At 53.4% G+C, this 17,797-nt stretch overlaps 1 protein-coding gene across 19 annotated transcripts in view; it reads left to right on the top strand.

Annotated features, from left to right (window-relative positions):
* FRYL (FRY like transcription coactivator) overlaps nucleotides 1–17,797 on the top strand; it is a 2,516,714-nt gene that overhangs the window by 1,119,247 nt on the left and 1,379,670 nt on the right. For all 19 annotated transcript variants that reach the window (XM_085642132.1, XM_085642134.1, XM_085642126.1 and 16 more), the window contains one exon: nucleotides 16,091–16,251. In XM_085642132.1, coding sequence (XP_085498258.1) covers nucleotides 16,091–16,251 — 161 coding nt within the window. The remainder of the gene's footprint in view (nucleotides 1–16,090; nucleotides 16,252–17,797) is intronic.

The raw sequence follows: 17,797 nt of genomic DNA on the forward strand, positions 1-17,797 counted from the left end.
GGCAAAGAAAACGGACAGCGTGCTGAATTGACTCCTACATAGGCACTGTGCATGCCACGGCGTGGACGACGCCACATGGAGTCAAACGCGGCCATCTACTGGCACGCAGGGGTATTACCCACGAAAAAAGTTCTGGATCTAGGTTGGCGCCTGGGTATAATTAGAAGGTAAGGAAACTTTGGCTAGATAGTCTCTACCAGATAAGGCGTTTGCGAAGGTAGGTAAATAGTTATTTAAGGAAATTCTGTAAAGGAATAAAGGAATTGCAGTAGTAAGTGACACCAAAATTATAAAAAATCAATCACACAGTGGTTTGTCGGTTGGGATGTTGTCCTGGTTGTTTTATGCACCTCGACCCTAGATGAGTTTATGAAAAGAGTAAGCCCCTTGATCATTCCCTTTCATCAAATGAGTTTTCTGATGGATAATTCTTCCCTTAGATTCCTACCTCATGAATATCTCCAGACTGGATCAGTAAACCTTTGCTCTTAGCAGTTGCTCTCGAGTGTTTTCAGGGAGCACTCAACCCTAATCTTGAATCCACATGCCCAGAAATTACCAACGTCTTCTGCTCAATGGAGACTTTGGTCAGCTCATGTTTTTCCATGTCTTATCGATGTGTGCCTGGCGCTCTCCTTTGGTTTTCACAGAGTTTTTTTTTTTTTTTTGAAACCGTTTATTGCAGTTCGTAAAAGTTACAGGTATGGGCCTACAACCATCCGGCCGGCCGCTAGAATGACAAAAACATATTGCACACATACAGTGAAAGTCTCTAGGCAGTGCAGAGCAGTGAAACAGGAGTAATCAATGGTGCAGGCCACACAGCTCCAAGCCCAAAGTACGGTTCCCTTTTCTTGAAACAAAACAACACCAAAAAAACCACACCCGCAGGGCAACCCGCGATCCAAAATAACAGCACGTGCTCCATAAGTGGGGGATCCAAACCAGCAGCAGAACTCTGGAGAGGGGAATGGGAATAGATCAGGGACTGGGGGACCGCGCGCCCGCGGCTGAGGGAGGGGGGCCATCTAGGGAGACGGAGCAGGCGAGGCAGCCGGTAGCAGTGGTGGCTCACAAATACCCCCGCGGTAGGCGTTCCAGGGGCCCCAGAGTTTCACCCACGCCCCAGGCTTACATCTCGCCACATACACCACCTTTTCACGAAACATACACCAATCCATATGCTCTTTCCAGGCCGACACCGCAGGGGGCCTCTGGGATCCCCACAATTGAGCAATGTCGCGCTTGGCTATCATGTATCCCAGAGTCACCCACCGCGTCTGCGGGACCGAATAGTCATTCGGTTCCCATACATTCAGCAAGCATCTCCTCGCTTCAGGCAGCAGCGCAACACGCGTCACCACACGCAGGACCTCATGCACACCACGCCAGAATCGCTCCACCTTCGGGCACTCCCACAGTATATGCATGAAAGTCGCCAACGCACCACAGCCACGCTTACACATTCCGTCACCAGCAAAACCCATACGCAAAAGCCTTGGCCCCGTCACGTAAACCCGGTGAAGGATCTTGAGCTGGACGAAACGAAGGCGAGCCGGGATGGCCACCTCTTTCGGAGAGGCCACCGCGGAAATCCAATCCTCATCGTCCAGCTCCAGCCCGTCGGCAACCCAAGCCTCGCGGAGACTAGTAAGCAGGCACGATCTATCGTTGATCAGTTTTTTGTATATGAGGGAGATCGTGCTGTCCGGGACATGGCCATCTAGGACTCTGTCCTCCAGGGGGGAAGACTCCGGAATGGATGCGACATCCGGGAAGACGGAGCCCAGCGCATGGCGGACCTGTAGGTACCGAAAGTACTCACTGCCCTGCAGCTGGAACTCCGCCTGCAGCGTCTCAAAAGTTTTGAATCCCCCCCTCGTCCAGAGATCTCCCACCGTGCTGATTCCGATCGTGTCCCACTTCTCGAAGCCCTTCGACGTCCACAGGGAGCCCAACCTCTCAGACGCATACAGCGGTGACGCCCGGGTCAAACGGTCCTTCCACCCCATAGCTGCATTAGCCGCGTGCCAGACACGCACCATGACACGCGTCGGTCCCGTCAAACGGGGGTCGGGCGCGCCAGCGTAGAGCGCTCGATTGTAATCGCCACCGGGCAGGAGCATCTTATCCATCTCAAATGCCGGGTTCAAGGCGGGCCCGTAAAGGCCATGATTAATTGCAGCTAGTTGGGAGGCCCAGTAATACCGTTTAATGTCAGGGAGGGCGACCCCCCCATCGTACCACGGGAGCGTCAATTTAGCCAGAGCAATGCGCGGCCTCCCGTCCCAGAACAGGCGCCGCTGGAGGCCCTCCACCTCACGGAAATAGCGTGCCGGGACCAAGTCCATAGTATTCTGGAGGGCGTAGAGGAAGCGTGGCAGGGACATCATTTTAAACAAGGCCGCTCGGCCGAGCGGCGAGAGCGGCAGACGCCGCCAGCGCACCACGTCCTCCCTCAAACGCCGGAGGGGGGGTAACAAATTCCGCTCATAGCGGGCCTCCGGGTCAAGAGTGATATAGATACCCAGGTACCGAAAACCTTGGGAGGCAATCTGGATCGGACAGTCCCGTGGTAGGGCCGGAGCCTCCCCGGAAAGCACATATACACAGGATTTCGCCCAGTTGATGACCAGGCCTGAGTTGCGACCGAATGAACGCAAAACATCAACCAGGACGATCAGTGATTTACGCGGGGAGGCGAGATACAGAAGGATATCGTCAGCATAGAGGGACACACGGTCCTCATGCTCGGGGGTCCAGCGGAGACCACGGATAGAAGGGTGCCACCGCAGCCACTCCGCCAGGGGCTCCAGGGCCAGGGCAAACAGGAGAGGCGACAGGGGGCAGCCCTGTCGCGTACCCCTCCCCAGCGCGAATGGGGCCGAGACTCGCCCATTCACTACCACCTGCGCCAATGGGCCCGAATATAGCAATTTGACCCAGCTAATGAAACCCGGGCCAAACCCGAATTTTGCCAGCATCGCCCAGATGTATGGCCATTCAAGCGTATCAAACGCCATGGTGGCGTCCAAGGACGCCAAGATGGCCGGCTCCCGCACAAATGGGACACGCGCGAGCACCCCGTGCAAGCGCCGCAGATTGAGCGCCGTGTTGCGGTGCGGTATAAAGCCAGATTGGTCTTGGTGGACCAAATCGCCCACCACGCCAACCAACCTGTTGGCCAACACCTTGGCGAGGATTTTGGGCTCCGCGTTCAAAAGCGAAATCGGCCTATAGGATGTGACCCGTTCACGGGGCCTCCCCTCCTTGTGGATCACCACAATTGTGGCTAGACGCTGGTCCGGCGGGAGGGAACCCCGCGAGTGGGCCGCCAGGAACATCGCGCGCAGGTGGGGCGCCAACACATCCGGGCGTAGCTTGTAGAGCTCGATGGGAATACCATTGGGGCCCATGGCCTTGCCGGATGCAACCGAGCGAATAGCCAAGGCAATTTCGTCCGAGGTGGGAGGGGCGTCCAGCGAATCCCTGTCCTCCACCGTTAGGGAGGGCAGTGCGATGTCCCGAAGCAGGGCATGGGAGTCTGCCTCCGAGCAGGGGGAAACCGGGGAGTAGACTTCGCGGAAATAATCCGCGAAGCAGGAGACAATGGCTTCCGGCTCAGTGACACACGCACCATCAACACTCTCAATCAAAGGCACCACACGGCTCGCTCTCTCCCTCTTATCCAACCACGCAATCAATTTGCCAGCCTTATCACCCACATCATACAATCGCCCCTGCTGCTCTCTACTGAGGCCCCTGGCCGCCTCCGTGACGAGGGCCCGATAGGCCGCCTGCTTTAGGTGTAGAACATGCAACTTGTCGTCTGTTACCCCGCTTCCCAGGTCACCCTCCAGTTCTGCAATCTCGGCCTCTACCCGGGTCACCTCCTCCCGCTCGCGCCGCCGGGCATGGGAGATAAAGGAGAGGGCCTCCCCTCTAAGGACTACCTTGAAAGCCTCCCACAGGGAGATGGCCGAAGAGACCGACCCCACATTCTCATCGAAATATCGCTGTAGGGATTTGATCAAATCAGCACGAATGGTGGGGTCGCGCAAATACCATGCATTGATTGGGGCCACCCTGCCATCCCCCCTCGGGAAGACATCGAGATGCAACAACAATGGGGAGTGGTCTGAGATACCCCGCGCCAGATGGCGCACCTCCCCCACCCTCCCTGCGTGGGCCGCCGGGACAAGGATGTAATCAAGCCGCGAGAGGCTACCATGGGCACCCGAGTGGAAGGTGTACTGTCGCAATGCAGGATGCTTTAATCGCCAGCAATCCACCAGGCCCAGCGTGTCCAGAAGGCCGGGCAGCCACGTCTGTGCCCGGGGGAGGTCCCTAGGGGGATGGCGATCCATAGACCCAGAGGCTACCGCATTAAAATCCCCTCCAACCACCAGCAGGCCACTCGGAAGGTCCAGAAGGAGGCGCCCCAGGTCCGCAAATGTGGTGGCTTGTAACCCAGGCGGGACGTACACTGATATAAAGATAAACACTCTACCCTCCATTCTTCCCACCAGAACCGTGTAGCGTCCCCTCTCATCATGGCGCACCTCATCAATCTCCAACGGGAGCGAGTTCTTGATCATAATACCCACCCCCCGCGAGCCCGAGGTGAAGCCAGAATGGGCCGCCAAACGATATCCCCGCCGGTTCATTGCATGAAAGGAGTTACCTATAAGGTGCGTCTCCTGCAGGAAGACAACATCTGGTGAAATACGTTTTAAGTACTGCAGGACCACACCACGCTTAATCCTATCCCCCAGGCCGTTAACATTCCATGACAACACAGCCAAATCCCTACCCCCCATCATACGTCGAAACAATCGGTCGTCCCCCATCGAGCATCCTAGAAACAACAACATAGTAGCGGGTTTGCCCTGCGGTGCTAACAAACAACACACCCCCCCCACCCCCCGGTCCCAACAAAACTCCCCCCTCCCTGCACCCCTGCATGAGCCCAGACAGCCCCCCCAAAGTGCAGTGTGCCTGTCGCCCCATAGCTAAAATACTAACTAGTCCCCCAGAGGAGGAGGGAAGCCCCCAACAGACCCCGCACGACCTCCATAGGAGGGGAAAATACGCAATCAATAAATGGTGAAGGAACAACGTCCAGAGCAAGGCATATGCAGTCACCCCTCAATTCTGCTCCGGCGGGCCCTCCTCGCCAGCCGCGCCCCCCCCGCCCCCCCGGCCCCGATCTCCAGGCAGAGTGTCCAGCCAGTCCCCAGCCGCCTCGGGCCGGTCAAAGAAGTGCGTGCGACCATCCACCTCTACCCTCAGCTTAGCTGGAAAGAGCATTGAGTACTTGAGGTTCAGGTCCCTTAGGCGACGTTTAACACCAAGAAAGCTCTGCCGCTGCTTCTGGACCGCCGGGGTAAAGTCTGGGTAGAAATGTACCTCCATGTTGTCAAGCTTGACCGGTCCCTGTTGTCTGGAGGTCTGGAGGATAGCATCTCTGTCCCGGAAATTAAAAATCCGGGCAATGAGAGGCCGCGGCGGGGCACCAGTCTTAGGTCTGCCCCCGGGGACCCGGTGAGCACGCTCCACCGCAAAAAGCTTACTCAGCCCCCGGGGCTGGAGGTGGGTCAGGATCAACTCTTCCACGAAAAGATCCGCCGCCTCTGCCTCTCGTCCCTCCGGCACCCCCACAATACGGACATTATTCCTCCGGGCCCGACCCTCGGAGTCCTCCAGTCGCCGGTCCATCAGGGCGCTCGCCTGGCCAAGCCGGCGCACCTCCTTCTGGAGGGCCACCACGTCTGTCGTGAGGCTCGTTGTGGTGTGGGCCAGGGAGTCGACTCGGTCGTTTGTTTTGGACAAGTCTGCCCTCACAAGGCTCACATCCACCAGGACCGAGTCTATTTTTTGCGCTAAGGTGTCGAAACGCTGGTCCACCGAGGCCTTCATCTCTGCGATGGCGCCCATGACGTCCCGGAGGGTCAGATCCACCGGATGAGCGGATGCCTCCGTCGGGCCCACCGGGGAGGCACGCGATGTCTCCGGAGAACCCTTCTGGAGCGTGTAGCGGTCCATACTGTTGGCCTGGTGCGCCGTGCCACGGCGGGTCGTCTTCACCTTCGCCCGGTCGCCATCTTGTTTGGTGGACATGCTGGCTCTGCCACCGTCGTGCCAAGCACCCCAAACGGGCCGCTATACCAAGTCACGGGTGCCAGGGGGGGGGCAGGGGCGACCACCGAACCGCGGGTCAACCCACCGCCGGCGGGTCAGCCGGGCTCCTGGACAAGGCCACACCACCACACCCCGCTCCGCAGTCCGACCCCGCTTGAGAGCTAGGAGGGCGCAAAAGCGAAAGTGAAAGTGCGGGGTACGCCAGTCGCCCAGCCCCGGTCGCCGCTGTTATTCACTTTGTCCCCGGATCGCCCCACTACTCCAATCCGGGGGGCCGGCGAGGAGAAGGCCACAACCTTCGATCGATGCTCCCACCGGCGTCCGGGGTCCGATTCGAGCCCAAAAAACGGGTGGCGCCTCAGCTCCGGTTCCCCAACACAGTCCCCTCAACAAGGACAGGATATCGCCAGGATTAATTCAGGAGGTCGCGGAGGTCCTCGGGAGCCTCGCACCTACGCGGCCATCTTGGTTGCGCGCTAGGCTCCTCCCCGGTTTTCACAGAGTTAATGGCCTTCAAATCAAGTGTGCAATTTTGCAACCAGACCCACAAAGCTCTTCATTTGATGCTTGAATCCTGACCATGAGCCCTTGGTCTGCAACTCCTGCGTCACCATGCTCCACTAGGGAAAGAAAAGCTCCAACTTTTGCTTCGGCCAATAGAAGGTATATTTACACTTCCTTGTCCAAGTCTGCTACAAATGATCCACTTACAAGAGGCATAAACAACATAATATGAAACAAAACATGCTCTACTTTTTAGTCAAAGAAAATTTCCTGTTCCATTTCTTTTGGGAGAAATGGTAGCACCAGTCCACAATGCCAGACTCTTCCTGGGAGCCGATTCTGAATTTTAAAAAACTGTTTCCTGAATTCACAGGACCAATCCTTCTCTACTTGAGGCTTGGCTGTGTGGGATGTCTTTAGGGGTACATGGGTCCAAGCCTTTTAGGTTTTACTTTTCTGATGGCTCCGTCGGACCCTGTGCCTTAACAGGGTCTCGTTTAGGCACAGCCTCAATAAAAGCCACCTCGTCGAATGTGCGGTCACTACTGACATTTGCTTTTGTATGCAATGTCCCTTGATCATGGAGCTGTGCTCTGCGCTAATTTTTTCCTCACAATCTGAGGGAATACTTTGGGTGTCCAGAGAGATCAGAGCTGCTACTGAGTATCAGCCCCATGCTGATCCTCTGCCCAGATTCCAGACATTTATATGCTTGGAATAACTCTTTTGCTCAGATTAGATGTGCCTTGATATGCCCATCATGGATTTCCAGAGTTATTTGGAGGATAATATCCTCCTTGCTGCTTATCATTCAGACATTGTGCTTTACCTGGACCTTCAGAATGATAGTGGCCTTGATATTTTCCAGAGGACAAAGTTCACCTTCCTTCGGTCCTTCCCTCCAAGGAAGTGGCTTTATTAACTGCTATTGTACATAAAGCAGTAGAGCCACTTGAATTGCCCCTGCTGTATGCAGAGATCTTCTGCGTCTCAAGACCCTCCTTTGCCCTTCAACAAGACCTTTCTTGAACCAATGCTGGCTGCATAGCAGAGAGTAATAGCACAAAAGGTGAACTCTGTAATTCTCAGAATCTAGTATTTTGTAACATAGACTGCATAGGAGAAACATGTTTCGTGCTGGACAGATCTAAAAGAGACACGTTAGTGATAGATTCCTTACCTTAGAATATCCCCAGGCGTCAGACTGGATCCGGAAAGTTTTCGTCAGCAGTACCCCTGCGCGTCGTTAGGCGTCGTCATACGTCCCCGCGTATGTCGCTTGGGTCGTAGCCGCCGAGATAACGTCACCGGAGCTACTTAGACGCGCCCACACGCGCAGACGTCAGTTCTTTTTTTCTGCGAGCAGCGCAGATCCGAGAGAAAGCGGTACCCCTAGTTAAAAGTTTTAACTTGGTTTTTGAAATCTTGTTTTGTCGTGTACTTGATTCCTGGTGCAATAGAGAGGCCCGGGTTTAAGTCCTGTAGGGCCTGCCGTCGAAACATATCTGTATCGGACCCTCACGACTTGTCTCTTCTGCTTGGGGCACACCCATGACACCGAGGCGTGCCCCGATTGTCGGGTCATGGTGCCGAAAGCTTTGCGGGAGTGTTCCCGAAACTTGTTGGAGGTCCAGCAGTCGGTTCCGCGCCATTCGAGGTCCCGATCCCGTGGGAGGTTAAGGGACCAGTCACAGAGCCATCAGCATCGCTCGTCAGAGTCGGGGACAGGTAAGTCTTGGCACCATAAAAAGTCAAAGAAGCGACGTCGCTCTTCCTCTACCCCTCACCGGTCGTGGGACGAGGTGGAGGGGGCAGGCGGTAACTCCCCCGCGGCTCCGCTGGAGCCTCCATCGTAGCCTGCGGCCTACCAAACCTTTCCAGGCCCGCATGAGACTTCGGACGAGGAGCAGGCCTTTGTCGGCCTTGCGCTATTTGTTTGCCCCGCCGGGTCCCTCCGGAGCGCCTTCGAGCCCCGCAAATCCGTCTGAAGTGTTTGTCCCGTGCCGCCGCCTCTGGCCTCTGCTACGCCGGCACCATACCCTTTCGGTACAAAAGGGGGTGGTGATGGACGGAGCATCAGAACCAATCAAACACTCACACCCAGTCATCAGATCTGGGTTTGACCCATCACCGTTCTTTAGCCCACTCTGCCACCCCAGTTCAGACATGGCCATATGCAAATCAGTCTGACCCTGTGCCTCATGGGAACAGTCCAGCCCGAACTGCCAAGCCATGCCTTGCCTGGACCAGAAACAAGCTTCCTAGGACCGGTTTCTGGCGTTTCAGCCGTCTTCAGCCAGGCTTGCTTGAATCCAGTGGCAAAGTGAGCAAGGGACTCACGTCTGAGCATACCCTGCCAACTTATGGCGAACAAAGCGGTACAAAAGGGGGTGGTGATGGACGGAGCATCAGAACCAATCAAACACTCCCACCCAGTCATCAGATCTGGGTTTGATCCATCACCGTTCTTTAGCCCACTCTGCCACCCCAGTTCAGACATGGCCATATGCAAATCAGTCTGACCCTGTGCCTCATGGGAACAGTCCAGCCCGAACTGCCAAGCCTGTTGACTGGGTGTGAGTGTTTGATTGGTTCTGATGCTCCGTCCATCACCACCCCCTTTTGTACCGCTTTGTTCGCCATAAGTTGGCAGGGTATGCTCAGACGTGAGTCCCTTGCTCACTTTGCCACTGGATTCAAGCAAGCCTGGCTGAAGACGGCTATAATGCCAGAAACTGGTCCTAGGAAGCTTGTTTCCGGTCCAGGGAGGGCATGGCTTGGCAGTTCGGGCTGGACTGTTCCCATGAGGCACAGGGTCAGTCTGATTTGCATATGGCCATGTCTAAACTGGGGTGGCAGAGTGGGCTAAAGAACTGTGATGGATCAAACCCAGATCTGTTGATTGGGTGTGAGTGATGGGTTCTGATGCTCCGTCCATCACCACCCCCTTTTGTACGGCACCATACCCTGCGGCGCCGCCGGCTCCGGCCTCGGTGCCGGCCCTGGATCCGGCTTCGGTGCCGGGCGCGGCACCGCCTCGGACGGCGCCGAACCGGGACTGGTTTTCTTACCCTCCCATTTCTTGGAGGGGAGTTTATCCCGTTTCCCAGGGCACCTCGTCCTTACCGGCCTCTTCAGCAACCGGTGGACAAAGAGGAATACTGGGAGGGGTCTGAGGACCCTCTTGTAGCTCAATGCGAGGATGAGCCTGAGTGGGAAGGCGATGTGGAGGGTCGAGTCGATCTGGATTTCTCTCCACATCCTGGTACTCTGTTCCCTTCTTCCGTGGCCACGGAGGAGGTTGGAAATTTTTCAGTGGTTTTGCGTAGGGCAGAGCTCCCTTCTGTACCGATCAGGACCAATCTCCCAACTGAGGTCCTGCAGCCACACTCCTTCTCTGCGGAGCCGTTACTGCCCTTCAATGAAGCGCTTACTGATATCCTGTTGGGCACCTGGCTTAAACCTAACACGGGAGTTCCTGTAGACAAGGGTGTGGCGCCCCGCCATTGCCCTGCACCGGGCGATCCCAGCGTTCGCACACAACACCTGACGCCTGAGAGTCAGGTTGTCCAGGCTTCTGCCTCGCCGTTCCTTTCTGCTCCTCCGGACAAGGAATCAAGGAAACTGGAGCAATTTGGGAAAAAGATTTTCACATCTGCCAGCTCTCGGTTGCGGGCGGTGAATACTGCGTGCATGCAAGGCCTCTATTCCCATTCTGTGTGGGACACTGTGGCACAGGTGCTACCTCAGTGCCCTGTGGAAGCACGGGCGGTTCTCTCCCAAGCCATTACTGAACGGAGAGATGCTGCCAAATGTACTATTCTTTGTGGGCTTGACTCGGCCGATTCGTTCGGTAGGGCACTTTCCACATTTGTGGCGCTCCGTCGTTATGCTTGGCTCCGCACTACTGGCTTCTCTGGGGATGTCCAGAATACCCTGTTAGACATGCCCTTTGATGGTACACGCCTCTTTGGTAATAAGGCAGATAGGAGCCTGGAACGCTTTAAGGACTCTCGGGCCACGGCTCAGTCCTTGGGTCTCGCCACCCTGCGTACTCCCTCGGGGTCCGCTTTTCGGTCCTTTCGAGGTCAAGGTCGGGGCGTCCAGGTACGTTCTTTTCAGACCCGCAAGGCTGCGCTGCCACAGTCTCAACGCAGTCACGGATGTGGGACCCGCCGTGGTGGGTCCCGGTGGCAGCGGGACAGGTCAGTCTACCACCTCCCCTGCCGTCGCCTCTAAACTTTCCTAGTCCGGTGTTTCAGGCCCACCTGACGCCAGTGGGTGGCAGAATTCGCCATCACCTTCCCCACTGGTGCTCCATAACCTCGGACAGGTGGGTTCTGCAAATAGTCTAAAGGGGCTACTCCCTCCCCTTGGAATCTACCCCTCCAGCCATGCCACCTCAGTCCTACCACATGTCGGGGGAACACTTGGCACTTCTCCAGCAGGAGTTTATGGCCCTCTTGGCCAAGGGGGCCATCAAGCGCGTTCCGACGCCAGAAGTATGTCGTGGTTGTTACTCCCACTACTTCTTGGTTCCAAAGAAGGACAAAGGTCTGTGCCCTATCTTAGACCTCCGGAACGTCTATCGCTTCCTCCGGAAGAAGTTCAAGATGCTCACACTTGCTCAGGTCTTGTCTGCCCTAGACCCGCAAGACTGGCTGTTAGTGTTGGACTTGCAGGATGCTTATTTTCATATCCCCATCCTGCCAGCCCACCGGCATTACCTACGGTTCATGGTGGGCCATGAGCACTTTCAGTTCACCGTGCTCCCTTTCGGCCTTACCAGTGCCCCTCGGGTGTTCATCAAGGTGATGGCGGTGGTCACTGCTCATCTGTGCAGATCAGGGGTTTCAACCTTCCCCTATCTCGACGACTGGCTGTTGTAGATGGGCTCGCCCAAGGCAGTCGTCGCCCACCTCCAGACTACTGCCGACCTCCTGCATTTGCTGGGGTTTTCCATCAACGTGCCGAAGTCGCACCTGATTCCCTCTCAGAAGCTCCTCTTCATCGGAACAGTTTTGGATACGGCGCAGTTTCGGGTTTATCCTCCTGAACAGCGAGTCCGGGACATTCAGGCTATGATTCCGATCTTTCGTCCCTGGTCCTGGGTTTCGATCAGGAAGACACTGAGTCTGCTGGGCCTCATGGCCTCCTGCGTTCTGCTGATCAATCATGCCAGATGGCATATGCGGGCTCTGCAGTGGGACCTGAAGGTCCAGTGGACGCAGCATCGGGGGAACCTGTCCGATTACGTCCAGATCTCGGAGGGCACTGCACAGGACTTGCAGTGGTGGCTCACGAACCAGAGTTGGGCCAGCGGCAGATTCCTCTCCCTTCCCCAACCGGAGCACACAGTAGTGATGGATGCGTCCCTCCTGGGATGGGGAGGCCGCATGGGAGAAGCGGAGATCAGAGGCCTCTGGTCTCCACCGGAGTCCAAGCTCCATATCAACCTTTTGGAGCGCAGGGCGATCCTACTTGCACTCAAAGCATTCCTTCCCTCCGTCAAGGGGAGAGCAGTGCAGGTGTTCACAGACAACACCACCGCCATGTGGTACTGCAACAAACAGTGCGGGGTGGGGTCGTGGACCCTATGTCAGGAGGCTCTACGCCTCTGGACGTGACCCTGCACGCCAAGGTGGACGAACTCAGCCGAAGGTGCATGTTGGATCACAAATGGCGTCTCCATTCGGAGGTGGTGCAAGGTCTCTTTCGGCAGTGGGGAGAACCTTGGTTAGATCTATTCGCCACTGAAAATGCGCAATGTCAGCAGTTCTGCGCGTTGGAGTTTTCTTCACAATTGGTGTTGTGGTCTGTTGTATGCCTTTCCGCCTATACCACTTCTGCCCAGAGTGCTGAAGAAAATCAGACGCGACCGGGCCCAAGTCATTCTTGTGGCACCAGACTGGGCTCAAAGAGTTTGATATCCCGAGCTACTCAGTATGAGCGTGGATCCCCCGAACCGACTGCATCTTCGGGAGGATCTTCTGTCGCAGCAACAGGAGATGGTCGTCCACCCAAACCTGTCCAGCCTCCACCTCCTTGCTTTAAGATTGAGCGGCGACAGCTGATTCCATCTGACTTGCCTCCCGAAGTCTGTAATGTGATTCTAACAGCCAGGCGTCCCTCCACTAAAACGGTATACGCCTGTCGGTGGAAAAGATCTGTGGCATGGTGCACAGCGAAATCTGATGATCCTCTTGCTGCCCCTCTTTCTGAAGTCCTATTGTTCCTTCTTTCTTTGGCCCAGCAGGGGTCTTCTCTGGGCACTATCAAGGGCTACCTTTCTGCTCTTTCAGCCTTTCTTAGGCTGCCTGATCAGCTCTCTTTTCAAGTCCCCAGATGTCAATAGATTTCTCAAAGACATTACTCACCTTTTCCCTCTTGTTCCTTTAGTAATGCCTCAATGGGACTTGAACCTGGTTCTTACATACTTGGTGTGCGCTCCCTTTGATCCTCTTCATAACTGTCCTTTGCGGTTATTGACTCTGAAAACTGTCTTCCGGGTGGCCATCACCTCCGCTCGGCGGGTGAGTGAGCTCCAGGCTCCTTCCTGCAAACCTCCTTTCCTGGCGATTCATCCGGACAAGGTTGTGCTTCGACCGCGTCCCTCCTTTCTACCAAAAGTAGTCTCTGCCTTTCATCTCGGGCAAACTGTCACTCTGCCCACTTTCTTTCCACCTACACACCCTTCAAGAGAAGAGGAGAGGCTCCACCGTCTGGACCCAAAATGTGCACTTTCGTTCTATCTCAACCGCACACAACAGTTCCCAGTGAATGAACAGCTCTTTGTTGGCTAAGTGGGTGCCAAGAAAGGCCGGGCTGTTCACAAGCGCACTATCTCCCGATAGGTTGTCTTGTGCGTTAAAGCCTGTTACTCTCTGGCTAATAAGTAACTTCCGGTGGGCTGCGCGCCCATTCTACCAGGGCGAAAGCAGCTACTACAGCATTGGGATGCGGTGTTCCCCTGCAAGACATTTGTCAGGTGGCCACTTGGGCCTCGTTGCATACTTTGACCAAGCACTACTGCCTTAACAGTCTGGTCCGGAGAGACGGCTTCTTTGGCCGGTCAGTTCTCCATGACTTTCTGATGTAATCTCACTTCGCAAAGCCACCACCGGGGTTGGTATTGCTTGGGTATGTATTCTAAGGTAAGGAATCTATCACTAACGTGTCTCTTTCAGATACACAAGTTACTTGTGTAAAAATATATCTGTAAGAGACATTAGTTAGTGATAGATTCTTTACGACCCACCCATCCTCCCCGTTCTGCGAACTGTTCTCTAGGGTTCAGGTCATCCCTTTTAGGGCCCTAGTTCTATTGCACCAGTAGTCGGTCTCTGGCATGGCTCTGCGCTTCTGGCGCGGAAAAGTTGTGTACAGAACTGACGTCTGCGCACGTGGGCGCGTCTAGATAGCTCCGGTGACGTCATCTCGGCGGCTATGATGCCCGCGACGTACGCAGAGCCATACGACGATGTTTACCAACGCGCAGGGGTACTGCTGACACAAATTTTCCATGTCCATTCTGATGCCTGGGGATATTCTAAGGTAAGGAATCTATCACTAACAAATGTCTCTAACAGATGTATCGTTACACAAGTAAGTAACTTGTGCCTCACATGCAGATTGCCCAGGACTATAGGACTTTCTGGACTGACCCAAAAATTTTCGTCTGCCCGTCCTTCTTGTTTCTTTTGCAGTTTTTATAGAGACCAACTTTCTTTAGGTGGAAACCTTTGCACCTGATGTAAACTTGCTATGAATTCTTCCTCTCCTTTCGCAGGAGAGGTAGACCATAAGCTTTCCAGCAGCAGCTCTATTACCCCATCCTGCTGGTTCTGCCACCACAAACCTGCTGTTTTTCCCTCCTTCCACATCAATTCCCTTTACCTACCTGGTGTAGTATGAGGTCCCTCCAGTAGTGCCTCAGTGCTGTTGTCAAAGGTAATTTTCCGCTAGCTTGGAGATCTGAAGCTCGGTCCTCCCAAACTTCTATTGTTGAATTGATGGATATGCCCCTCCATCCTCCTTGTTTGTTGTCCCTTCTGTCCTCCTCAATCGCAGGCCACTGTTATGGAGTCCTTGTTGGACTGGGGTGCTTATTTAGGTGAGATGGCAGTGTAATGCCTGTGGGGCATTCACCTAGCCCTGAAGGCGTTTTGTGCACTCCATCATGCCATGTTGTGAAGGTTCCCTTAGCCAACAGTACTATTGAGAAGTATCTTAGCAGACAGGGCAGAGTTGTTTGCTAGATCTTGTGCTGTGGATGCATAAATCCTTGTATTTGAGGTATGTATAACTCAAGTAGCCAAAGGGCAGCAAAGTGCTGTGCAGGTTCAAAAGCACTGTGGCTGTGGGCTGTAAAATGTGAGATTTTCTCTGTGGCACTCATCTGACATACACTTTGAATGTTGTTAGCTTATCCCTTGAATTGGCTATTCCTGCATACTCTTGAATGCAAAGTCTACTGCTATGTGACCGGTATAGTCTGGTGCTCCAGTGAGTCAGTTATCTGAACAGAACAGTGACCTTTGTTCTGTGCCCTACATTCCCCACATGACTCCTTTCGATTGAGCTTGGTGTTTTTGTCAGGGGTCAATTGTGGATCATTTCATGAAAGGTCTCCTGTATTCCTTTCCACCTGTGCCCTTTGTTTTTTAACAGTGGTGCTTGTTTTTGGCTTTTCTCTTAGTATCACTTTATGAAGCAATATACATTTGTTGTATTCATCGTTTGACTGGGCGGATATCTCGGTCTACACTATAAATTTCTCTAAATCCTCCCTAGCATCTTGAATACTTTGAGCCCCTCATTTTTATGGCTCTCACTTGTGATGTTGAGTAGAGAACCTTGTGGGTCAGGAATCCTGTAGTACAGGAGGAGCATACTGCTCTGTTAACAATGGTGGCCATCTCCACCCAACTGCTGCAGTATGACATCTAGTCTATGCTTAAGAAGATATCTGCTCACTTGAGGTCTTTAATGCAACTGAACCTCTAGCATCTTAAAACTGATGTCTCAACATTTACAGGATCCATTCTCATTATGAAAATCCTGGTTGCCGTGGGTTAATTTGCACAAGCTGTTGACATTGACTACATGTTTGTGAACAGGGTGGGCAAGTTCATGTCTCTAGTTTAACAATTACTCAGAATATGCATAATCAATCTCTTTGGAATGGGAAGAAGTAGCAGATCAGGTGGCCAGTTCCTCTGTTTCATGAGATATCTTCTCATAGCTGGATTACCCTTATGTCTCAAAGTAATGCATTTATTTTTATTGTGAAGCACAAAAATGTAGAAGCAAGTTTCTTACCTAAAATACAAATGACAATTCATAAGTACTTTATTGATTTGTGAAACTTGTATCAAAAGCTAACCTGCCAGTTTCCAAAGATGCATGTGACCTGAAGAGATGTTAAAATGTTCCTTGTTTGCAGTGCATCAAAGAAGAAGCATCTTTCCTCAGCAGAGTTTGCGTCACAGCCTCTTCATGTTGTTCAGTCACTGGGCTGGGCCTTTCAGCATCATGTTCACCCCGTTGGACAGATATAGTGACCGAAACATGCAGATAAACAGACATCAGTACTGTGCTTTGAAGGTATTACTCTATTTCACATTCTTGCATTATAATCTTCCAAGCTTTCTAATTATTAATTAAAATACTGTTAACCACATCTGTGATGTTGAGCAGGAGACATGGCAGAGCAAGTTCTTTAAAAAAAAAAAAAAAAAAAGTCTGTAATGTGGGTCATACTCTGATTATCTAAATGATCTTTGCACCTTCTTCAACTTCCACGTTTGTTGCAGTTGCCAAGGCTTGTTGGTGCTCCCAACTGTCACCGACCCCTCAACTCTCGACATCTGACGTGGGGCAGCTAGTGTACGGCTCCTCGTCTTCCACAGCGTTGCCTGGTCCACACAACTGCAGTTTCAAGGTCACCGTCCGTGTCCCTGCAGCACTTGCCATCGGTGGGCATTTTTCTGTGTCTCCTGGTCACTCCTGAGTTGCATAGACTCTCTCCCTTCTGTTTGCAGCTTCTTCACATCTTGAGTCCACTTTTGGGTTCCCCCAGACACTTTCACTTCCTCCAGCTGCAGCATCTTCCTGAAGTCCTCCATTGAGTTCGACGGCAGTTTCCAACGCCACTTAACACCTATACACCCAGCTTCTCTGGGGCAGGTATTCTGGTTCCTAAGGTATCCATGTGTGGGGTGGCTCTCCAACCTTCTGTCTTCCATGGGGTTTCTTCAGGGTGCACTGGGAAGGGTCCGTCTTTAAAATTATATATGCGACTTGCCCATTGACTTGCATTGAGCCCACAGTTGTGTTCCCACTCTCAACACAGCCTCCCTAAGGCTCTTGGTTACTTACCTTGAGTGGTTCCTTGGGTCCCTGGCACTTCTTTGTCTTCTGGGTACAGTCTTGACTCAAGTCATGGTTCGCATACCACTATTTTAGTATATGGTTTGGTATATACCTATAAGAGTATGTTCTGGTAAAACAAGCTGCTTTACACTCCTTCTGGACTTAGCCTGAAGGCTGCTATCCACAGCTACCACATAGAGAGCTTTCTAAGGCCACTAAAATCACCTTAAGCGTTGTCTGGTTTGGTGCAGGAATACCCACGTACATAAGTGTGAAGCATATACCAAGCCAGCATCTCACCCCCAACTCCCCCCTCCCCACCCCCCATTCCATTATCATTTTTATCAGGTCGGAGTTATTTTTTTGCTCTTCCTTATGCCAAACTCTATGCTACTCTCGGATAGCTCAGTAATTGCAACAGTGTGCGTAGTGTTCCGCAGAGGCTGCTTTCCTAGGCTTGTGGTTTCCAGCCCTTTATTCTCCTTCCCAGTCATTGACTGAGCCTCCACAAAGGGGTAGAGTTAAAACATTTTCAGTGCACCACAGTTGTCAGTGGTATCTTAAAAAAACACATAGTGATCGATTCCTTACCTTAGAATTACCCCCAGACGTCAGACTGGATCCGGAAAGTTTTTGTCAGCAGTACCCCTGCGCGTCGAAAGGTGGCGTCGTGCGGGTACGTCGTTGGCTTCATGGTCGCTGAGATCACGTTACGGCAGCTACTTAGACGCCGCCCTCACGCGCTGACGTCAGTTCATTCTTTTTTCGCACAAGCATG

Source organism: Triturus cristatus, chromosome 2_2, assembly GCF_964204655.1.
Source record: "Triturus cristatus chromosome 2_2, aTriCri1.1, whole genome shotgun sequence".
Taxonomy (NCBI): Eukaryota; Metazoa; Chordata; class Amphibia; order Caudata; family Salamandridae; genus Triturus; species Triturus cristatus.